The sequence below is a fragment of the Arachis stenosperma genome, chromosome 6, assembly GCF_014773155.1.
Source record: "Arachis stenosperma cultivar V10309 chromosome 6, arast.V10309.gnm1.PFL2, whole genome shotgun sequence".
Taxonomy (NCBI): Eukaryota; Viridiplantae; Streptophyta; class Magnoliopsida; order Fabales; family Fabaceae; genus Arachis; species Arachis stenosperma.
In genome coordinates, this window is record NC_080382.1 from 6,259,079 (window position 1) to 6,283,441 (window position 24,363).

The 24,363-nt window shown below is 33.8% G+C and overlaps 1 protein-coding gene across 3 annotated transcripts; it reads right to left on the minus strand.

Annotated features, from left to right (window-relative positions):
• Positions 1 to 1,351: 1,351 nt before the first annotated feature.
• Positions 1,352 to 24,090, minus strand: LOC130935106 (glycine--tRNA ligase, chloroplastic/mitochondrial 2). Of its 3 annotated transcripts, XM_057864678.1 has the most exons (37): positions 23,787 to 24,090; positions 23,586 to 23,636; positions 23,126 to 23,193; positions 22,667 to 22,748; positions 22,495 to 22,558; positions 22,324 to 22,379; positions 22,129 to 22,206; positions 21,791 to 21,865; positions 21,633 to 21,703; positions 20,688 to 20,804; positions 20,470 to 20,571; positions 19,467 to 19,532; positions 18,517 to 18,643; positions 17,372 to 17,455; positions 17,113 to 17,199; positions 15,885 to 15,986; positions 15,742 to 15,805; positions 15,192 to 15,247; positions 14,385 to 14,456; positions 13,790 to 13,872; positions 13,296 to 13,344; positions 12,854 to 12,916; positions 12,670 to 12,759; positions 12,504 to 12,590; positions 11,873 to 11,944; positions 11,734 to 11,792; positions 6,126 to 6,219; positions 5,681 to 5,899; positions 5,481 to 5,575; positions 4,867 to 4,957; positions 4,603 to 4,707; positions 4,441 to 4,479; positions 3,916 to 4,005; positions 3,156 to 3,257; positions 2,306 to 2,387; positions 2,011 to 2,096; positions 1,352 to 1,640 (listed from the first exon to the last, which is right to left on the minus strand). In XM_057864678.1, exons 1-37 carry the CDS (start codon positions 24,030 to 24,032, stop codon positions 1,542 to 1,544), a joined length of 3,273 nt encoding a protein of 1,090 aa, XP_057720661.1. In that variant the 5' UTR covers positions 24,033 to 24,090; the 3' UTR covers positions 1,352 to 1,541. The 3 variants fall into 3 exon arrangements, with proteins under 3 accessions (XP_057720661.1, XP_057720663.1, XP_057720662.1); XM_057864680.1 differs by lacking the exon at positions 19,467 to 19,532 and having other exon boundaries at positions 18,517 to 18,638; positions 20,474 to 20,571; XM_057864679.1 differs by lacking the exon at positions 19,467 to 19,532.
• Between the last annotated feature and the right edge of the window lie 273 nt (positions 24,091 to 24,363).

The window sequence follows — 24,363 nt, forward strand, 5'->3', positions numbered from 1 at the left end:
ATATATATACAATAAAATATAAATTATATATTTTGTCTCTAATGTATCAAAATTCTTTAAAATTATAAAAAAAAATAAATTTATTTAAAATGAAAGTAATGTGATTAAGTGTAATTTATTTAGATATAATTAAAAAATAATTGTATACTATGTACAGTAAAAAATTAATATTATTGAAAGATAAAATTAAATTAAAATTTATTTTTATGTATCGTTTTTGTCCCTAACGTTTTCGTCCTATTTAAGTTCCTAGCGTTTTTAAATCGCCTCAATTTTGTCCCGCCGTCAGTTCTGTTAACGGATCCCTAGCGGCATGACAACATTGAGTCAATTTGGAATCGTTAGAAACTTAAATAGAACGATTGAAATGTTAGGGATAATTTTGAAACTTACCCCAAACGTTCAAAGTATCCCCTACAACTAAGGACGCTTATAAATATACAAGTTCATTTAAGACTAAGTGAAGAAACTAACTACAATTTCAATAGAATTTAACCAACTAAGAAACTAAAGAACCGCTTCTTGGATTTCTTGATTTTTCAAGTTTGTAACTTGCTGTGATATATACACTTTGTATACTATACGTATTTCAGTAATATAGTATATAAATTTTTGTACATAGCACATAAATTTTCAAAGTATAATACACAAATTTTTATTGCACCAAAATTTATGTGTTGTGCATTAAAATTTATGTGCTTTAATATTTTGAATATTTATAGAAAAAAAAAGAAGACGAGGACAATGATGATGATAAAGAAGATTGAGGAAAAAAAAAAGAAAGAAGAAATTAAACAAGAACATCAAGAAGAAGTCAGCAGCAACGACGACAACGATGTTAAAAAAGACAGTAGTGACGACAACGACGACAGTAATGGCGACAACAACAACGACATTAAAAAAGAAGCAACAGCGTGAATAGTTTTTATTTTTAACAGCTTGACTACTCAAAAGACTTGAACACCTAATATTTTTATAAAAATAATATAATAAATTAATCATTTTGAAATTTAATTCAAATACTATATATTCAATAAACTATGCAGAGAAATTTAGATTATGTATTAAATGAGTATATAATTATATTTATCGTACAATAATAAACCACAAAGTAGTTTACCTCTAATTTCCAAAGAATGCCCAAGTAAATTGCTTTTCGGGAATATAATTCCATTACTTTAATTCAAAAGTAATTAACTCTCAATTTTTTTTTTCAATTTACCAACACTTATTTTAGAAAAGTCGTTTTAATTTGTATTGTTAAAAAGTTGTATAAAAAAATTGAGTGGTTATATTTATCCATGAAAAAGAAATACATACGAAATCTAGAATATAAAAAAAGTTTGCGCTTTTTTATTTTATTATATGATGATGAATGAAGAATATCCAAAAGGATAATACATATGCTACAACTAATTTACAAGCTAGCCCCTATCCTCAAGAATAAAGCCACAAGGTAGCATATACAAACTCGAATGAAACCAAGAAACAAAAACTAATTGGTCTATCCTATGAGGAATAAATATTATGTTTATGGATCCTTAAAATCCTGGAAGAACTGTGAGGTCTGCTATTCCTCTTGGAAGCTCAGAAATTTCTTTTAGCATAGCTAGCCTGTTTTTTCTGATCTTATCATCATCCTGCATTGCAATAAAAAGATTAGAGACACTTATACCTTTCCACAATGAATATAGATATGCTAGGTTTTTTCATTCTCATTCCACATTAAATATTTCTAGGAGTATATACAACTCAAGTTACAAGAAATATAGAAGGAAACTTTTTAAGTTCAATTATACAATTGTGCTAACCAAAGTTTTGCAAGATTAATTTTGATAGTGTAGTGAAAAACTATTATTATCGATAGTGTATTAAAATTAAATTTAGTTTGTTGTTAATGGTTCGATCGAGTTTTCATGCTGTACATGAACAACAATAGAGGCATTGTTGAACAACAAGTATATGAAAAACAAAAGCCAATCCTCTAATTGAGCAGTAAGATTAACATACCACCATAACAAAGACATTGTTGAAAAAATCCTCAAGCGGCTGTATTAGCTGAGATGAAATCTCAACAAAATCATCAATGTCAAGACCTGTGAAGTTAAGACAATATCAATATCATGATAAATAAGCAAATTGAAAAATAAGAAAAAAGTTCCATGTAGAAAGAATTATATGCACAAAAATAAAAAAGGAGTGCCAAGCAAATACAGAGACAAAAGACAATCCGTAGTCATGAAGATTGAAAGGTAGCAACATTAAATAAATATCAACAGTATACATAGGAGCTAGAGATATATACCAGGATTAATGCCCTCTTTAACTGACAAAAATGTGCTCCATAAAACTCTCTCTTCATTTGTCTCAAAAGCAGCCTCATCCACCTAAGTTCCCATATTGAGAACATGCCAAAAGTATTAATTGTAACATAAATATATAAAAGTCAATCATACATGTGGTCATTAATTAAAGATCAGCATACTAACTAGTTGTCAATTTGGTTTTGGGTAAAACTCATGGTAAAATTTATAAACTTTTTTTTTGGGTATGTTTTCACTTATAAAATAGATACATGAAATTCAGACCACCATTTTACCAAACTAACTGTAGGAGGACTAGCTACATGGATCAATAACTGATCCGGCATTGTTATCCTTCTTGTTTTTGCATTCAAAAGAATGAGTATAATTTCTATGCTTCTTGAGGATTACATTTGAGTTAACAATCATATATCCTGACTAAATACACTAGTACGCAACTTTGCTACTGATTTTTAAATTCTTGACGAAAACCACAACAATAACCAACTAGAACTCCAAGGTTTATGGTTATCATTACCATGTGAATTATTGCCATGATGTATATTATGCCTTGGAATGAGTAAAGGCGTTCATTTACTAAATACATCCCCAAATATTGTGGCTTTAATAATGCTATTTATAGCTCCTTCAAAAATTGGGTTTAGGATTTGACTGTTAGAAATAAGCACGTGTTAAGCATGTGTCTTCTCATATTACTGAACAAGTCCTAGTTTATATATAGTGTTTATTAATGAAACATTTACTCCATACATCATATAAACTTGATATATGAAAGGGAAGCCCCAACATACAGTTTTGAAACACAATTAACTAAAATAATAAACAAAATACCGTCATATTAAGTTCGCCTTCCTTCCCACGGACAATTCTTGTTGGTCGAGAGTATGCTTCAACCACTTTAGGGAAAAGTGTATCTCTTGATAATTCTTCCATCTAAATCAGTCAATGTAAACCATTAGGACTGCATAAATTGTTCAAAAGTACTTACTATTTTGCTCCCTAGATTTGTATTAAATTACGCCTTTGGTTTGATATAGGTTCCTACAGTTTTCAACTATTTATGTTGTGATATTTCAGAGATCAAGACCAAAGTAAACTAAATATCGAGCTAAGCCTAAAATACGTAGCAAATATAAGAACTGACACTTAATTGTAGGAACTAAGAACTAAAGTATGATACTATAAAGACTGAACCTTAAAATAAAATGACTGCGACTGCCAAACCCCACAAAAAGAAAAATTGTAGGGACCAATCTAAATAATTTGCTTTCAGTTGTACAGAAACTAACTTCAATAAACAAATGAACAATGAATATGTGCTTGTTTCTTGTAGTTCAAAAATTATCTTTAGTGTTAGGGAACAATGAAAACAACAACTACTAAATGTTGTTCACTAAGTGGAGTTGGCTACATGAAGTGGACAATGCCATAGTGCCCCATCATAGATCATTAGAGAACAAGAAAGAGAGAACTTAAACAACAAACAGGTCAATTCATTAATATTATTGATAGGTACCCTTATATACTAACAAATAATACACCATTACCGTGTCAAAGGAAAAATGCAGTGAAATGAAACAAAGTTGCCTACTTTATATGCTGACTTTGCTGCTAGACTGGGAAATTTTGCCCTCTCAGCAAGGACAGAACGAACAAATTCTGCACTCACTCCCTTGTCAACCTGTTAATAAAATAAAGTATTGTGTAACTAATGATTTACACATGCCTGACAGTTGTTAAAATTATGTTTGTCTTTATTAACCAATGCTGGTGTAAAGTTAATTATAAAATTGATGTTGTGCTCTCTAAATGTAGTAGTTTTGTGGGGAAAGGACATTATAGTAATGGTTTATTTTTCCTAAGTGTTTCTTATGTTGTGAATGAAAATGCACATTCTAATATTTGACTGATTCTTGTGATTTATGGCATGAAAAGTTTGAGAAAGTAATGTTCGATGGATATAAAGTGAATGATTCTGATAAGTGCATTTATAATAAATTTTGTTATGATTTTAATGGTGTTATTTTGTTTGTATGTGGATTATTTGCTTATTCCAGGAACTAATATAGAGGTGACGAGTGATACTAAATATTTTCTATACAAACATAATACTTACCAGAAACTGCTCTAATCTTCGAGTAACAAACTGATATACCTATACATAAATCATAATCACCAGACTTTAATCTCATAGAAAATTGAAAATCAAAATCAAAATAACAATTAATCAAGCAAGTAAAATAGTGAATTAAGTAAGGAGTGAAGGTTTTCGTCATACATCATCTATTACATGCGGATCCACTTTGATGGATTGTGCATCTGCAGCAAGTTGCAGAGCCTCTTTCAAGTTAAGGTTTTTGTTCTTTTCCACCAACAATTGTACCTGAAAGATAGAGTAACTCAATGAATGCAAACATTTAAATTCCAAGGTGTTGAATAAATGCCTTTTAAGTCCTCACCCCCAAAAAAAAAAGAAAAGAAAAAGGATAAAAGGAATTAATGAAAGAAAAAATTAAGTTGAAAAATAATATTTAATACTTACAAGACCATAGGAGATTCTTCGCAGACCAAATGGGTCATTTGTAGAACTAGGTTGACATCCAGCAGAAAACAAACCTACCAGGCTGTCTAATCTGCAGATAACTATCATGTCATGGACACATTCAAAAGTTCTTTGAGAGAAAGTTCCAAATAAAAGAAAAAGAATGTTAAGGAATTGGGGAAGAAAATTTGCTTTTGCCAATGTCATGAGAAACAAAAGTACTATCAACAGCTAAAAAGAAAAATCCACCATTTGATCACAAGAAGGCAACTAACACTTATTTAAATCAGATACCCTTTTAGTCTTTCCAAACTGAATCTCAACTCCCAATTTTGGAAAGTTTAAGCGTACCATAAGCAGAGCCATAGTAAGTCAGTATCTAAAATTTATTCTATGAAATTGACTATGCCTAATTAATAGATTATATAAACATCTATTTAATAACTAATGTAGCTATAGATTATATATAAAGTTCTACATTTGAGCATTATTCATTAAAATGAACCTATGTTGCTTTGTTTCTTCTAGTAGAAATGAGTTCTGTTAGTCTGCTTGATACATTTTCTACAACAAACATGGAAAAGTCCACATCTGCCATTAGTTATAACTTATACCTATCAGCAATGGCCAAAACTATGCCAGCATCACTCTTAGGTAGCATGTCCCCAGAAAATCTAGGAAGCGTGATCTCAAACAAGGCATCTGCAATCTGCAAAGATAAAGAGTGACAAGGAAAGAAGCAATGTTATGCAAGGAGGTTTTGAAACATGACATCTAAGCTAGCCAAATAATAACCAACTTAAAATTAAACAACCTGCTCTGAATATCCATCTCTAATGGCATAGTGACGCCCCATTATTCCTGAAAGTGAGGTGAATTCAGTGACAACAGCAGTGGCAAGATCAGACATAGCAAGCGAGGCAGCATCCCGGATGATTTGTTGTTTATCTTCACTAATATTCAGGATGCAACTTAGCATAATCACCATGTTTTCTATACGAGTCATCTTATCCAACATGGTTCCAAGCTTCTCCTGTTTCGTTCAATGTTGCGCAAACAAACAAGCTATTAAAGGCTAAGCACTGTGTCTCCAACAACTTACACATATCAGTAGTAATCTCTAACTTTTAACCTTGTTGTCTTGACGGTATTCACAACCACCTTGTATGAATTTATTTGCGCCTTATTTAAAGAAAAAGGAGGGGGTAGGTATAGTAAATGGCAAGGTTTTTTAGCTAAAAATTTTCTATACAACTCACATGAAACAGAATATTTTTAAGTTGCTTCCGGAATTCAGAGAATTTTTTACGAGTGTCCATCTCATAAAAGAACTTGGCATCTTCATAGCGAGCCCTGAAAATGTGATTTAACATGTTCAGTTAAAGTGGTTACCTTATGGAAGAACAAACAAGATATGAGTACATCTACATTTGTGCAAATCTTCAAGTTTTTGTTCTTGAGAGCAAATAATGGAAGCAAAAGATTTCACACTCCATCCAGTATAGGATCATTAGAAACCACTTGGAAGATTAATCAGGGTGATCTTCATTGATCAAAATAGAGACAAAAGATGGTTAGAAGTTCAATCCTCCTCATCCCCAATTTTAAAAATATCATATTTCGTCACAAAGTAGATTGGAACTCAGATGGTCCACGCCGCAAGCCTAACAGACTATTGCAGTGTGTTGACTAGATCAATTGAAATCAGATTCCTAATTCCTTTCATGAATCTTTTGTGTAAATAGAATTAATTATAAATCTTTTCCTTTTTGGGTTTAGCTTAATTTTAGGGATTTTATGATTAGAAATCTTTCCTTTATTTTAGGCTAGTATTTTTCCCTTCTTTCCTATTTTCTAATTATTTCTATTTCTGTAATTCCTCTATAAAGAAGCTGATTTCATGTACATTTGATAAAATAATATATTCAAACACTTCAACTTGGTATTAGAACAGGATCTCTGCACTATGCCTCTGATTTATAGCTATGGCTGACAGTTTCTCAGTCATTAATCCTGAACAGAAGGAGAACACCACTCCTACTCCATCAGTTTTAAAATCTGAGCAACGGGTACAAGTTAGTGGTGACTCCCATTCAGTTTAGATCACCACATTTCAACTCAATGGGTCAAACTACCTTAGGTGGTCTCAATCAGTTCAGATGTATATCCGTGGAAGAGGGAAGATTGGATATCTCACCGGTGAGCAAAGCCAGCCTAACATCCCTGACCCACAATATCATGTGTGGGATACCGAAAATTCCATGGTGATGACATGGCTGGTGAACTCAATGGAGGAGGATATCAGCAGTAACTACATGTACTATACCACAGCCAAAGAATTGTTGGATAGTGTCAAGGAGATGTACTCTGATCTTGGGAATAAATCCCAGATTTATGAACTTACTCTAAAAGCTAGAGAAATTCAACAAGGGAGTGACAATGTCACCAAATATTTCCACACATTGAAGCGGGTGTGGCAGGATCTTGACCACTTCAATAACTACAAGTGGAATTCAGCCGCTGATGCCAAACACCACCAACAAACAGTGGAAGAAGGGAGGATATTCCAGTTTCTTGCAGGCCTCAACGTGGAGCTAGATGAAGTTCGTGGCATAATTATTGGAAGAGCAATCCTACCCTCAATTGGAGAAGGAAGTATTTGCTGAAGTTAGAAGAAAGGAAATTCGTAGAGCTGTGATGATGGGAAAAGGCAAGACTGAACAGACCTCTTTGGAGTTTAATGCACTTTTAGTGGCACCTGCTGCACTCAAAAGTTCATCAAATCAGAAGTACCCCTCCAATCTTTGGTGTGACCACTGCAATAAATCTCGTCACACCCAAGAAACCTGCTGGAAGATTCATGGAAAACCAGCATATCTTAAAGGCAGCAAACTTGGTCCCAAAATACGTTCTACCCGAACTGCTCATGAGGCTGAAAAATCATCATTGAGTAAGGAACAGGTTGAGCAACTCATAAGGCTGTTAAATTCCAGTTCTATGTCTAGTACTCCTAGTGGTTCTTTGGCTCAAACAAGTAATTTTAGTATTCCTATGTCCCTTAACTGCACCTCAAACTTGAATGCACCATGGATTGTCGATTCAGGTGCATCTGACCATATGACCAGCCTCTCCCCTTTATTTAAAACTTACTCTCCTTGCTTTGAAAATGAAAAAATTATAGTTGTTGATGGTAGTTTTTCATCTATTGCTCGAAAAAGTACAATTAAACTGTCTAAAAACATTGACCTAAGAAATGTCCTACATGTACCAAAGCTTTCTTGTAATCTTCTCTCTATTAGTAAAATCTGCAAGGATTCCAATTGTACTGTGACATTCTTTGACACTCATGGTATTTTTCAGGACCGGACTTCGGGGAAGATGATTGGCAGTGCTAAAATGATGGATGGGCTTTATCACTTTGAGAATATTTCGGAGAATAAAATAGCTTAAGGATTTAGTGGTATAAGTTCTATGCTTATAAAGGACCAAATAATTCTCTAGCACAATAGACTAGGACACCCTAGTTTTCCATATCTCAAACATTTGTTTCCAAGTTTGTTTAAAAATATTGATTCTTCCTTACTTAAATGTGAAAGTTGTATTCGTTCAAAGAGTCATAGAGTTCCTTATTACTCTCAACCTTATCATACATCTAAACCTTTCCACTTGATTCATAGTGATGTATGGGGTCCATCGAAAATAACAACTGAATTTGGAAAAAAATGGTTTGTAACTTTTATCGATGACCACATATGACTATGTTGGATCTATCTCATGCATGAAAAATCTGAGGTTTCTAAAATTTTTCAGTATTTTTCAACAATGGTAGAAACACAATTTGACACAAATTTCAATATTAAGAAGTGATAATGGCACTGAATACTTTAATAAAAATCTTGGTGAATTTCTTCAAAAGAAAGGTATTCAATATCAATCTACATGCCTCAATACACCCCAACAAAATGGCATTGCTGAAAGGAAGAATAAACACCTTCTTGAAGTAGCACGTGCCATTATGTTTGAGGGTAATGTTCCAAAGTATTTATGGGAGATGCTGTTCTAACAGCAGCCTATCTCATAAATCAAATGCCCACACGTGTGTTAAATTACTGCACACCGTTGGATACTTTCAAAAAGAATTTTCCAGCATGTAGGTTGCATTCTGACTTACCTTTAAAAGTATTTGGTTGCACTGTGTTTTTACATACACCTTCATATCGAAGTAAACTTAATCCAAGGACAGAAAAATGCATTTTTATTGACTATTTCCCAAGTCAAAAGGGTTATAAATGTTTCAATCCACACACCAAGAAATTTCATGTAAGTATGGATGTTACTTTTTTGGAACATGAAACCTTTTTTTCAAAAAAATTCTCTTCAGAGGGAGAGTCTAAGGGAAGAAAATATTTTGCATGAACCTTTACCCACTCCTATCTCACATATTGAGGATACAACTTTCACTAATTAAGTAAATTCTGAAACAATTGCAAAACAAGATGTGAAAACCAATTATGAAATTGTGCCAGAATTAGTTGGAATCCAAACAGGAAAAGAAATACCACAAGAAAAGGAGTTTCGGTGTTATGTTCGGAAATATCCCAAGAAGACTAGAGACCAGCCCATCATCTCTGTACCAACCTAATCAGAAAACCCGGAAGACAGCCCAACTGTAGTACTTCAGGAACTTCCAGGTAAATCTAAAATTGTCACTTCTAATAATAATTTGCCAATATCCCTTAGGAAAGAAACCAGAACCTGCACAAAAAAGGTACTCAAAACCAGCAACAACCATCCTATTTCCAATTATGTCTCTTACCAAAATCTCTCTCAAAAAGCATCGAGCTTTTACTTCTAAAATTACAAATCTGTTTGAGTCTAGAAACATAGAGGAAGCACAAGATGATCCAAACTGGAAATTAGCAGTGATGGAAGAGTGGCACGCACTCAAGGAAAACGAAACTTGGGAGATTGTAGATCTGCCACAGAATACAAAATTAGTTGGCTGCAGGTGGATTTTTACCATCAAGTGCAATGCTGATGGAAGCATAGAGAGGTATAAGGCTAGGTTAGTAGCTAGGGGATATACACAAACCTATGGAGTAGACTATCGAGGACTTTTGCTCCAGTTGCCAAACTCAGTTCTGTGCGGATTCTCTTATCTCTTGCTGCGAATTAAATTGGATATAAAGAATACTTTCCTGAATGGGGAACTAGAGGAAGAGGTGTTCATGAAACTTCCACCTGGATTTGAAACTGAACTAGGGAGGAATAAAGTGTGCAAACTAAAGAAATCTCTCTATGGATTGAAACAATCCCCAAGAGCTTGGTTTGAACGACTTGGAATGGTGATGAAGAGACTTGGTTATACTCAAAGCCAAGCTGACCATACACTTTTCTATAAGCATTCAGCAGCTAATAAAACTGCCATCTTAATTGTATATGTGGATGACATTATTCTGACAGGTGATGACTTTTTAGAGCTAAAAGACTTGAAGGAGAAGCTTGCCAAAGCATTTGAAATCAAAGAACTTGGCTCATTAAAATACTTCCTTGGAATTGAATTTGCAAGGTCTAAGAAAGGCATTTTTATGAACCAACGAAAGTACATCCTAGATCTTTTAAAAGAGACGGAATTACTTGGTTGTAAAGCTGCTGAAACACCTATAGAGCCTAACTTAAAATTGAAGCCAGCTGAACCAGAAAATGTAATGGACAAAGGGAGATATCAATGGTTGGTAGGGAGGCTAATCTATTTATCCCATACACGCCCGGATATAGCCTTTGCTGTGAGCATGGTAAGCCAGTTTATGCATTCACCTGGTCAAGAACACATGGATGCTGTTTTAGAATCCTAAGGTATTTGAAAGGGTCTCCTGGAAAAGGGTTACTCTATATAAAGCATAGACATCTTCAAGTAGAAGCTTATACAGATACAGATTGGGTTGGGAATGTCATTGATAGAAGGTCAACATCTGGGTATTGTACTTTTGTTGGCGGAAACCTGGTTAGTTTGAGGAGTAAAAAACAGAGTGTTGTGGCACGAAGTAGTGCAGAAGCTGAGTTTAGAACAGTGGCTCATGGAATATGTGAAGCACTATGGGTAGAGAAAATCCTACAACAACTAAAAGTTTCTATTTCTCCACCAATGAGGTTGTATTGTGACAACAAATCTGCAATTTCCATTTCTCATAATCCAGTGTTGCATGATAGAACTAAACATGTTGAAGTTGACAAGCATTTTATCAGGGAAAAGATTGAGAGGACAGATTTGCCTCTCATATGTTCCAACCACGGAACAATTAGCAGATGTTCTAACTAAAGGATTACCCAAGAAGACTTTTGATAGCATAATAAACAAGCTGTCAATGAATGATATCTTCAAGCCAGGTTGAGGGGGAGTGTTGACTAGATCAAATCAAAATCAGATTCCTAATTCCTTTCATGAATCTTTTGTGTAAATAGAATTAATTATAAATCTTTTCTTTTTTGGGTTTAGCTTAATTTTAGGGATTTTATGATTAAAAATCTTTTCTTTATTTTAGGCTAGTATTTTTCCCTTCTTTCCTATTTTCTAGTTATTTCTATTTCTGTACTTCCTAAGAGGCTAATTCCCTATACATTTGATAAAATAATATATTCAAACACTTCAACTCAGTGTATGAGAAAGATAAACCATTCAAGGGCCTTCACCTTGTAGAAAGTTGATCCTAGACAGACACAACTAACCAACAACCAACAAATTCTTAATAACTCATCAAGGATACTTGTACCAAAGAAAGGAGGCTGGATATCATACGAACTCCCTTTCAATGAACTGTATGTAAAGTCATTTACAATAGACAATATATAAATGATGGGAGAACACACCTGAGGACAGCTTCATTTCCTTTCCTCACAGTAGTCTCATCAATTGCTCCATTTGCAACCTAAAAGAAAACCCAACCCCATTTAAACATATAAAAGCATGCAGTTATACAAGGAGATTGATCTATTGGAAAGAACTTACAGCAATAAAATAAGGCAACAGCTGTCCTTCATCATCACATACAGCAAAATATTTCTGATGCTTTTGCATAACCTGCAGGCATGGCACACAATAGTTAGTCACTGTTTCAACTTTCAATAACGATTAATGATTAGTCTCTCGTTTTTTATAATCAAGATGCATTAAGTATTCCATCCAACCTAGTCTTTCAGCCAGAGACCAAACACATAAATAATGATTGCCATTTCATCCACAAAAGGATTCTCTTTGTAAACATCATTACATCTTTTGTCTATTAGAGCCCCACTTTGCCTAAAGATAAGGTCTAGCAGGTATTGGATAACAAACTTAAAGGGAAAACAAATCTTTCTCTCAAGTGATGAATTGATGGTAAAGGGAAAAATTGTTCATTTTCCCCTAAAACTATATTATTGAATATTGAAGATGGAAACAAACTTAAACAACAAGCAGTTACACATTTAAGCATTACAATCAGATACTATATGTTACATTCAAAATTCAACAAAGAATGCATAAATCACCCGTTGAACTAATTCAGCTAGACATGTCCCTACACATATCATGTGAGACAGAATTATCGTTTTAACTAGTTTAAAGAAGAACAGGATATGAATGCCAATGAAGTGCTCACCATGGTCAAAAGTTCTTTTGGAAGGGCCAAGAAGGTTTCTTTAAACTTTCCAAGCACTGGAATAGGTGCCTCAACAAGATTTACAACCTTAATGTAAATGGAAGTAGAAATTCTTAGAAATGCACATATGCAACAATATTGCACAAACAGAAGATAAAAATCCTACCTCATCAAGCAAGCCTGTTGGAATAACAATTTGGCCATTTACACTTTCTGCTAATGCATTAGATTGCTGAACAACAATTTTCTTGCGGTCCTGCCAGTTGCACCGATTTTATTATAAAATATATATATATATACACGCGCGCGTGTGTGCGCTACATTTATTTTCACAACTTATCTACTCATACCTCAACTGCAACATTGATTCCCGCATGTTTCATTGCAACTGAATAAGATTCTGCACTTTCAACCTGCAGATCAAGTATAGAATTATTTTTATAAAATAAATTTATTAAGCCACAAAATATTACAAAGATAGAGATCATCAGCAAAAAGGGAAAAATGTTTTAAAAAAGGAGAGAACAATGGAGAAGAAGAAAACACAAGCACACACAAATATAACCAGGAAAGACATCAAGCTATATTAATGTGAATGTGTTTCTTAGGAATGTACAGATGATGTTCAAAGTACAAAACGATATGTATAAAAACCTGATACTGTCAGCACAAAATAAAATGCAAATAAGTAAAACAGTCTATTAATGATATCATATATCTTTGGGTCTCTTATTGACCAAACAAACTAAATTTGCAGCTGCAAAATAAAAATAGTTCAGCTTCAGAATGCACCTGGAGGATAGCTGAAGAAGTATTGCGAAGACCACGAGATAAGTTTCCACTACATTATACGAAGAAAATGATAAGTATTATTCACCCATCAGATAATTTAAAAAAAGACGGTGCCAAAGAGAAGTTATTATAATTAGTATTCTTTATGGGCTGGATTTAGAAGGCAAGAATGATTTTTCCTGGTTTTACTCTTTGATCTATTTATGGTTTCTGTTCCGGTTTTACACTTTGATCTAAAACTAACTTAATCCTAGACATGTCAAATTATAAATTATGGATGAAGCTAATAGTGAACAGTCAGTCTTTCAACAGCAGGTTTCAGGTTTGAAACTAATCTCAAGAGACAAGGAAAGAGTGTTACATATGCAAACTACTGCAAATAACAATCTATTCAAGGGGTGCTTATGAATAAAATGAAAAAGCTGAAACCTACTCCTGAACACATGCATTAGGGGATGGGATAGTAGAGAGAATATCCAAAGAGAATAAATTACCTCAATACCCCAGCAAACATAAACGGGACTACTACATCTCCATGCATAGCCAAAATCCAACGGATAGGCCTACTAAATATCACCTATATATGAAAAGGGGCCATGTTAGTTATCCAGTTGCCTCCTTTACTTCAAAATAGGATCACATATAAGCTTTGCAAGTATTTTATAACACCATGGAACAAAGAATGATTGCTTTGTCAAATATTTCCTCTAGGGCTGAATAAATCCAATTACTAGAAGATTCTTATTAAATAAAACTGAGCAAAATGATTCTAGTTGTTTTTCATTGACACATGTTTTTTCCCCTTGTTATGGAAAACAATCCAAACATCAAATAGGGTTAACTACGCACTCCTGCATCTAGTATAATACTATCATGAACGATGAACAGTATGGAAATTGAATTAATAGCTGCAATAAAGTACAACTATACTTAAATGGCCCTATTGGCCAGCCTGATGTTGACTCAAAGTATGAGGCCTAATAAAACTATAATTCTATTCAATGTTTAGCGTTATACTTTATAAGATATTGTTATCATTTTATTATAACAAATCATTCTAATACAGAAAACACTTCAAATCCCACATACCTGAGAATTCCATTTCATCGTCTTTGGAAATGATATTTTAGAAATAGTAGCAGGCAAATCTTCAGACAGAACCTAACAAGAGTATAATTGATAATCAGCAATGACATTTTCTTACAAAGTGTAATAAAGTAATAAACAAATAAATCATAGATGAATACATGAGTCAGTGGTCTGAACATATCCTTGTGTATATCTCAAGGGAAATAGCCTGAAATTTTCCTTTTTTGAGTTTTTCAGTCCTCGCTCATTCTATGAATAAGGATACTTCTTTATAAACCTTATACAAATCTAATGCTCCCCCTAACATCAAGTCTTTTACTTAAACTGAAGTACACAATTGTATTAACACTTAACAATAAAGACAAGTTCCCTAATAAACTACACAAGATTATTTCCCCTCACATATGTGTAATGTCTAGTGCTTACTCAGAAATTGTATGACACTTGTTCTTCCCTTGTTCTGATGCATTTCCTTATGGAAATGAGGAAACACGTTTTTTGGTATTTTATGTTGTGTGTCCTGGCTCTGTGGTCCAGATCTTTAAGGGTTGAATTTCTTGGCCATTTTGCTTCAATTTGTTTGAAAAGTTCAGTGACTCTAAATCATTTTGAAATTATTTTGTTAAATATGTGTTACTATATGGAATTATATATGTGGTCGAGAATCAAAGCTACCTGTAGGTTTAAGGAAAAAGCCACATAAATATTTGATATATTATATTAACCATGGAACTTGCATCCTCGGAAAAAAAAAACATTAAACAAACATAGACGGCAAGATTTTTTAAAGATAATGAATAGAAAAACCTCTAAAGAATATCTTGAAAGCTCCTTCACACGAGCATAAACATATTCTGTTTTTCCTGCAATGTCAAGAAGCAAACTGCATATTAACAGGAAAACTGACTGGAAATTTAAATTGGGAGAGAAACCATAATCTAATAGCATAAAGTTTCCTTTCCATAAAAGCAGCAAATGATGATGCGTCAAGCCAATTAATTTTTCTGCATTATGAACTAGTGGCTATGCAAATGTATCGTCACGAAACCACTTATCACAAAAAACTTAGACTGTTAAGTAAAAGCACATAAATAGTTATATATCTAACAGCATCGTCATATGCAGCCTTTTTAGGCTTAAAGCGTGAATTACCATAAAAAAAAAGAGGGGGGGGGGGGGGGGGGGGCGGGACAGCAGTCCTTGAGGAGCTACAAACAACATAAAGCATCAATCTGAACTACTTACAATTCGTAACAATGTACTGAGTACAACAAAAACACACAAATAATATACTGAACAGGACCAAAAGAAACACAATCAAACCTACAACACAACTGCTTTGTCTTCAGATACTCACCATCAACCTTTCGGTATACCAAGTCCAGTGGAACAGAGTATCTACGGGAAAATCCTTCAATGGCCTGACATGAAATAAAAAAATTAAGGCAGAAGTAGTTGACTGCAATTCATGATTATAAAACTACTCAGACAGAGTAAAACCTTTGTTGGGTTTCCTTCATGATCAAACGATTTTGAAACTGGAGGACCTCGAACCTCAACCTCCACTTCTGCTTGTTTTGTGGAAAGATTTTCAATGGCAACCTGTGGATTTCAAAACAGGAAACAGACACAATTAATATATGTTTTACTTCAACATTTCTAGGTATGCATTGTGATAACAGCATATAGAAAATTTCTCATTCTGTGTACTAAATCATAAGTTGGAACTTCTGCAAATTCATTTACATTATATCTACTAGTTAGAGAAAACTGAAGTAACAACTGCAGGAAGGAATTAGCGTATAAACTGATTGGCTTCGTTCAATGTTGTGCAAAAAATAAATCAAACTAATTTAATTTAATAATATTGATGATGATGATGATGAATTGATGAGATTGATGATTATAATTATTATAATAACAACAACAATAATAATAATAATAACAGCAACATGTCATGGGGGTTCGGCTATATTTTTATGTTGGTTGCCGAAGACCTAACACAACCCTCCTCCTTTATCCGGGCTTGGGACCGGCTATGTACCGCAAGTGTAACAATAATAACAATTATAATAAATAATAAAAACAATAACAATAACATCAATGATGACTATGACAACGACAACAATGACGACGATGGTAGATCTGGTTATGAGATGCTTAATAATATTGTGAATAGACTTAGAAAAGAAATTCAAAGTGATTTTATCAATAAAATTTAAGTGAAAAACATTAAATCTTAGAAATAATTTTAAAAAAATCAGGATCTTATTGAGTATTTGAGCAATCGAGCTGAAATATCATAAACCTAAAACTGTACTATGAATAATTGATTTAGTTGGGTATGACTTCATAAAATGAACCAATTACCCAAACCAACCCAAATAATTTTTGTTGATATAATTTGAGTTTTCAGGTTTTCCAGATCAAACTGATCCAAGAAAGCATCTAGAAGAAATGAAGGATAACAAGTAAACAATAAAGAGAAGAACATTGTAATCAAAAGAAGAGAAGAAACTGCAAGGAAGTTTAAAATATCAAGAAGAATAGAAAGCTTCCAATCTCTTCATATGAGAAATGATAGCTCCCACATAATAGTTACAAGCAGAAGATCAAAGATAAGTGAGAAATGCTATCCCTATGGCATGTAGAGGGGGAAATGCAGAAAATAAGAGCTATATCCCAAAATATCTAGAGACAAAAGTTGTATATAAGTTTATTCCCTCACCACTAATCTGCGTGGGGTGCCAAAAACTTGCATGTTGCCATGCTTTAACCTCTGTTTCTCTAGTAATTGCAGCATCAAATCTTTCAGCTACAATAACGAGAGGAATCAATATTTGATGATAATGAACAATTAATTTAATAATAAATAATGACAAAACTGGATGAGAAAAAACATACTTATTAATAAAAGATAAGTTCCAGAAACAATAAATAGGAGAAAAGAAAATTCCATGATTTTAATCACATGAAGAAAGTTATACTTGCTTGCTTGCATCTACAACATCTTGAGGGGGCATCTCTTCTGTTCCAATTTCAAGAACAAATGCTCTTGACTGATCATGCACCTGTAACCAAATAAAGCTTGAAATTTCATATCTAAATAAAAGAGAAATGCATATGCAATAAGACACTCATTCAAATTTTTTTTTCCTTCTTCTCTAAAACATATGCAGCTTAGAAAACATTATTCAAGCCTGAATAAACCATATAACTCTTAGTGCCAACATTTTACTCTAGGGACAAATAGCTCATATTAAGTTTGTCAGTTTGTGTTAGATGGTATTCCTTTATCCAACCTATAAAGGTATTGTCATGCTTTGTTGTATGGTTTTTCCCCTACAAATGGAATTCCTTCCTCTGTCCCAAAACCAAAAAACATAATGTTAAATAAACAAACAAACAAATTACCTCCAGCAATTAAAACATCAAGCCACATGAAAGTAAAGATTTCATAGCTCTTCCAAACCGTGATACCCATAAATCTTAAGTATTTCTACAGGATATGTATTAGACCCTCAAAATATATCTCAAACACAGAATATGAATCCAGAGCAAGCAAGTTGTGCTAATGGTACAGGGACCAGTCCCTGTTCAAAGTTGAAACTTATGTTTGCCAATAGAGTTAGGGCTAATTTTTAATATCGCTTTACATTGCTTTAATACTCTAGGCGATAACACCATAGCTTTCAATTCTAATTGACACAAACAAATATGCAATTGTCCCTTCAATGGACTACAAAAAGATAAATCATCTACTAGTAAGTCATAATCCCTACTATTAGTAAGCTTTTCTGATACACTAAATCATAGATGCCCTAATGTCAAAAATCCACTCTCCTACAAGCTTAAGATGTCAAATGAAGGCCAAGATTCTAGATCTCTGATCATTAACAAAGAAAAAAAAGATCATTGAATGCTGATGATGAAAGTGTAGACAAAAATGATTAATAGAATAATGACGGCATTTCTGATGAAAAATAACTGGCTCAAATACTAATAATGTAAAATTTTTAAGCAAGGAGTGCTTAGATTAGCTTATGGATCTTACATAAAGAAAGTAAATTTTCCATAAATCTTAAACAAAACTAAACATTGAGAAGGGACTCAATTGACCCACTTAACTAACCTTCTCACAAGCAGCCTGAAGAACTTCTTTTGGCAATACAAAATTATCAGGTTCAGAGATGAAACCAAGAGGGAAGCCAAGATTCTCCCTAGTCTTCAACCAAAGTTGTGCACACTGGCGAGCTAAACTGAAGAAAACCAAAATAAAGTAAACATCACAAAATACTGAAATCAAGACAAAGAAGCATAGCTAAAACTGTACCAATAACATTATGCCATGGACTATTAAATCCTAAAAATATTGAGAAATCCTCAAAGAAATAGAAGCTAGAAGAGTAGAAGAAAAACGGGAGACCCTAACTTGATAATCATTTATACTCTATTCATGAGAGTATTTATATAATCGCAACGAGTGTACCACAACATACGTAACCTGTCCAAGTTTGGATCAATTTATCAGAAAACACACTAAAAACTATATTACTCTACTAATAATTATCTTAGACCTTATCTTAATGAAGTATAGATAAATTAATTGACATGTGAGGAAAATTTTACATGATGCAACTAGACTAAAGATGTCAAGAACAAAAAGTTCATAACAATTTGCCCGCAAAGTGCACAACATATGCCATAGCTGGTGTACTTGGTAGGAGTGTGACTCTTGCATCTAATGGAAGGCTTTCAGACAAGCAGGTCTTGCGGGATGCAATTCAACATCTTGCATCTGCCTGGTGCAAGTGTACATAGTGTGTTTTAGATAGATATCTGTTCAGTATCTAAGAAAGTGAGAACCGCACCTTAAAAGCTAGCTATTAAGAGAGAAGAACCACTCTCTTTAAATAAACATCAGACATCCATACAACTCGATGTAAGACTTTGGGAACCCCATAATACTCATCCCTAACAATGCACCTTCCCTAGAGAGTTGACGTCTATGATGGCTTCACTCTATCAATACTGACCCAGCAGTAGCCACTTGGCTATTGGCCATCAATATTCAATATTGACCTTAATCCAGCCAATAGGTAGCCCTTTCCATGGTGCCGACAACCTGGCTCTGGAACAATTATTAACCTAACAAAAGTAGAGAACCACATCTTAAAAGCTAGCTATTAAGAGAGAAGAACCAACATCCTTAAATACAACATCAAGTATCTTAGGTAGCGTTTGGAAGAGAGACAAAGACTGAAAAAACAAAGACGGAAATAAGTCTTAGTATTGTGTTTGGTGTAAAATGGGAGACAGAGACTAAGATAAGGATGAAACTCTAATTTAATTTGCAAAAGGGTAAAGTTGGAATTAATTAATTGAAATGAGGGTATTTTAAGTATAAAATGTTATTAAAGTTTCGATCTCCGTCTCCAAAAATTTCAGTCCCCTGTGTCCCCACTTTTTGGAGGTACTGAAATACTGAAATTTTAGAGACAGAGACTGAAATTTTAGTACCAATCTGGCAATCTCTGGGCCAACAAACATGATACGGAGTTCCAGTCTCTCGGTCTCCGTCTCAGTACTTCAAAACAAACGCTACCTTATACTACTTAATGTGAGACTTCAGGCACCGCATAAAGCCCAAGTCCTTAACAATATCTTTTCTCTTATATGCAGAGAAATCGGATAGCTTTGCTCTTTTAATGTATTTTTTATTCACGTATCCTTCATCCTTTGTGTAATGTCATTCCGTTCATGTTAATAATATTTCTTCTCTCATCTAAAAAATAAAAAAGTTAACACTAAAAGGGAATCATCAATTTACTTTTCCTTTTTTGGATAGAAGAAAGAGAGCTATCAATTGCACAGAAATATGAGTATATGACACTCTCATATTAAAGCTAGGAGTTGAGAACAAATTACTATGTCCCGAAATCTTTCATATGAGACTTGCACTGAACAATACTGTGAAAGATCTCAAGAAGTAATTCTCAACCAAGATTAAATTCTTTCATAGTGATGCAATTAGATATAGATCTCCTTCAAGAATCCAAGTTATATTTCAGGAAACAAGCATTACCTACGCATTCGACCAAAATATCGAGCACGCTCCGTCACCCCAACAAAGCCTCTGGAATCTAATATATTGAAAGCATGAGATGTTTTTAGAAGCTGATCATACCTAGCATGTAGAGATAAAACATACATCAGAAGTAAAGACAGTGAAGAAGCAAACAGAACTGAGAATAATAAGAGCAATAATACAATACACAGTTAAATTAAATAGCATAAACATACGCAGGGATTGCTAAGCCTGAAGAAAGTAATCTACGAGCTTCCTCCTCAAAGAAATCAAAATGTTTTTGAACATGATCAACACTGGCATGCTCCAAGTAATATGCACTCATTTCTTTCCTAAAACAGAAAAACAGAATATCATCACCATTAAGAGATACAGAAGTCTAGATTAACAACACAGAAACTAGATAGCCCCAAATGAACAGGTTCAGACTTATAAATTACAGGCAATTTTTTAAAGCATCAATATATACACAAACAAAATTTATGTTGAAATGTATGCAATTTTGTTCGCTGCTTACTTTCTATTTCAGTATCATGTAACTTTTTATCTCTTTGGCATATGCTATTAAACATAAAGACATTTTTATTCCTCTACTGTACAACCAAGGCTATGTTATGCTTCAGTGAAAAATGATATAACTAACTTGAGGAATAATAAGGAGGAAGTGGCATAAAGTTATCTGCGCTGCTCTGGTCTTCCAGTCATATTTAGTGGGCCACTAAGAAATTGGTATTGCACTCCTATGTTGATAGGGGAAGATACCCTTTTTTTTTATTTCCTCCACTGAAATTTCCTATGTACAAAGGACTAGAGGAAGAGAAATCCTCAACGTAGAAAACCAGGAAAAGAAAACTATGAAAAGAAACTCATAAAACTAGTCACTTTAGAAGATCTTTCCAATCCCTCTGCATATCTGAAACTGGTTCCTTGCTTTACAATATTTCACCTTATCTTTTCAACATTGACAGTTTATGTACTCTATTCTCACTTTGAGCCATGATAATGGTCATTAGAATAGAGCAGTAATAGTCCAAAAGAATAAAGAGATTTAAAAAGAAACAATCTAAATGCAAAATAGATTAAAATAAAATAAACAGTCTTGATGATAACTCAGAAAAATCAGATGCAATTCAAAAGCAAGTAGTCAAAAAGTCAAGTACTCATTCTCCAAGAACAACTCTCCATATGTAATTCCATCGGAATATTTGATCTTCTTGAAATGATCAACTCCCTGTCAAAAAAATTAAGAACCTTTTCTAAAATTATTTAAAAGATGATAGATATTGAGAGAGGAGAAAAAGCAATTTAGTCTACAGACCTGTAGTAACATAATGATACGCTCAAGGCCATACGTGATTTCTACGGAAACAGGTGATAGCGGGAGACTTCCTGCCTGGAGTGAAAGGAGAAATAAGAACAAGAGGGTAAAATTGAAGGGTTTCATTTTTTCAAATGAGTCAACAGCAAAGGTTGCAATCAACATACAATAAGAAAACCATTAATCTTCTTTTTTTTCTTTTTTCATTCTTTTTATGAAAAATTCCTATGTCAGTTACGCAGGATATATCGTCCTCTAGCTCTTTGATAGCTTTTCTTCTCTGGAACAATTTCTTATGTATTAAAAAATAATAATTGTCTCTAGACAACAATGAATACCTGCTGGAAGTAGGTGAATTGCGTAATCTCCATCCCGTCCATCCAGATTTCCCAGCCTAAACCCCAAGCACCAAGAACCTATAATACAGTTTCAGTTCGCACTCTTTTCACAATACGTCAATATGGAGATGGCAATTTAAATGGCATTCCATAAGCAGCATTAAAATGACTATAGACCAAAAATATATATCTTACTGGACTCTCCCAATTGTCCTCCACAAATCGTATATCATGAGCAGTAACATCAATACCTACAACAAGCATGCGCTCCATTAATCAAATGCTAATAAATTAAAACAACAGCTACTAATCAGAATAACATAATCTATTTCAGTCAACTTGGACGATATTAGGCTCAATTACTACCTAAAGCTGATAGGCTGCGGATAAAAAGGTCCTGTGAATTTCCAGGATCAGGCTTCAATATGACCTGAGATTTGAAAGCAACCAAGAACTCAATGGTAGAAGACAAAAAAAATTATTCTTGACACTAATCTACAACTTGAATTCCCGAATGTGATTGACATATAAAGCTCACCTGAAATTGAGTGTGTCTTTGGAGCCTATTTGGGTTTTCTCCATATCGGCTATCGTCGGGGCGGATGCTAGGCTCTACATATCTTTCATCATAAAATCAACATTGCCAGAAATTTCAGAAACAAAACCCTCATACTATATAAGATAACCAAAAAAAACATTTTAAAAGAAGAAAAAAGTTACACACTCAACTCAGGTAGGTTTGGAAGCAAAAGCTTTGCAGAGAAAAAGAGACACTTCTAAATTCCAATACAATACCATTGTTCAGCACCAGTATATGCTACAACTTTCGGATACTACAGTGTGAAAATGACATATACACCTCGAATCCCATTGTTTGCAAGAAGAGGATAAATTCAGTTATTTTCAAAAGTAATTTCCTGGAAACAACTTCTATTGAACCAAACTGATATTCAAGTTGATCCATACATCATTGAACTTACATCTAAAGCATACTTACGCAACATTCCATGGTTCTGGACCGAGGACCCTTAAATATGTAAGAGGATTCATAGTCCCAGCTCCAACCTGCACCATAGCCAAAAAAAAAAACGATGCCAAATTTAAAAAACAAAAAAAATCTAAAGCACATAAAGAATATTACAACAAAAAATTAAAAGAATCGTGATTTTTACCAACAGAAACAAATAAATCAATATTACAATGTAATCAGTAGCAGAAACAAGACGAGAAGTAAATACAATCCTACAATTGCAAAACATTTTCTTTGCTACAATTGAATTTTTAAAGTTCAAATTTTTTTACTGTCTCCTGAGCTCAAGAAGAAGAAGAACAACAACAACAACAACAATTGAAGAAGAAATAAGAAGAAGAAGAACAACAACAACAATTGAAGAAGAAAACAACAACTTAAGTGGATAATAGGAGGGAACAATGGCAACACAACAAGTAAATTTTACCTCTGTGTTGCTGCATTGCATAATGGAGCATCCCACAGAAGCCCAATAGTCCTGCAAACACCAATAAGAGAGAGAGAGAGAGAGAGAGAGAGAGGGGTAAAAAAATAACATAAAATAAAAATAAAAAAGGCAATTCAATTCTAGTAAAATTTTGCGGTTATCATAAACCTCAAGAAACAAAAATGGCGGGGAAATTAAGACCTGAAGGCGCTGAATGGCTTGTTGGAAAGTGAGGGTGGGAGCTTGAGGGAGAGTGTTGGGTTGTGCCGAAGTAGAGTGAGGGGAGACGGAAGTGGGAGGAGTGGAGGCGGAGGCGGGGAGGGAGGCGAATTGGCGACGGCGGAGGAGAATCGAGGGGAGGCGTGTGGCGGCGAGTGGTGCACGGCGGAGGAGGGAGGGGCTGGGCCTGAGAAATGAGATGACAAGTGGCAACGCCAAGATAGCCATGGCTGCCGTTGTTGATGGAGCGGAAGACTGTAATCAGTTAGTTTGCTTCCTCTTCCAGAATCCGGGGATAAGATAGGGTTTAACCCTTGCTTTTTTTTTATTAAATAATAATTATATGAAATTATTTTTTATTTTTCATATAATAAATATTATTTTAGATGCAATTGAAATTTAATTTGGATAGTGTCACAAACTACGGATTAACTCATTCTTTAAATTAGTCTTCAAAAGAATTTTTTAGTCATATTAATCCTATAAAATGCAAATCAAATTAGTCCTTCGTTAGTTAGATAATGATATGTCACGTTAAGTAATATGTGACATGATAACG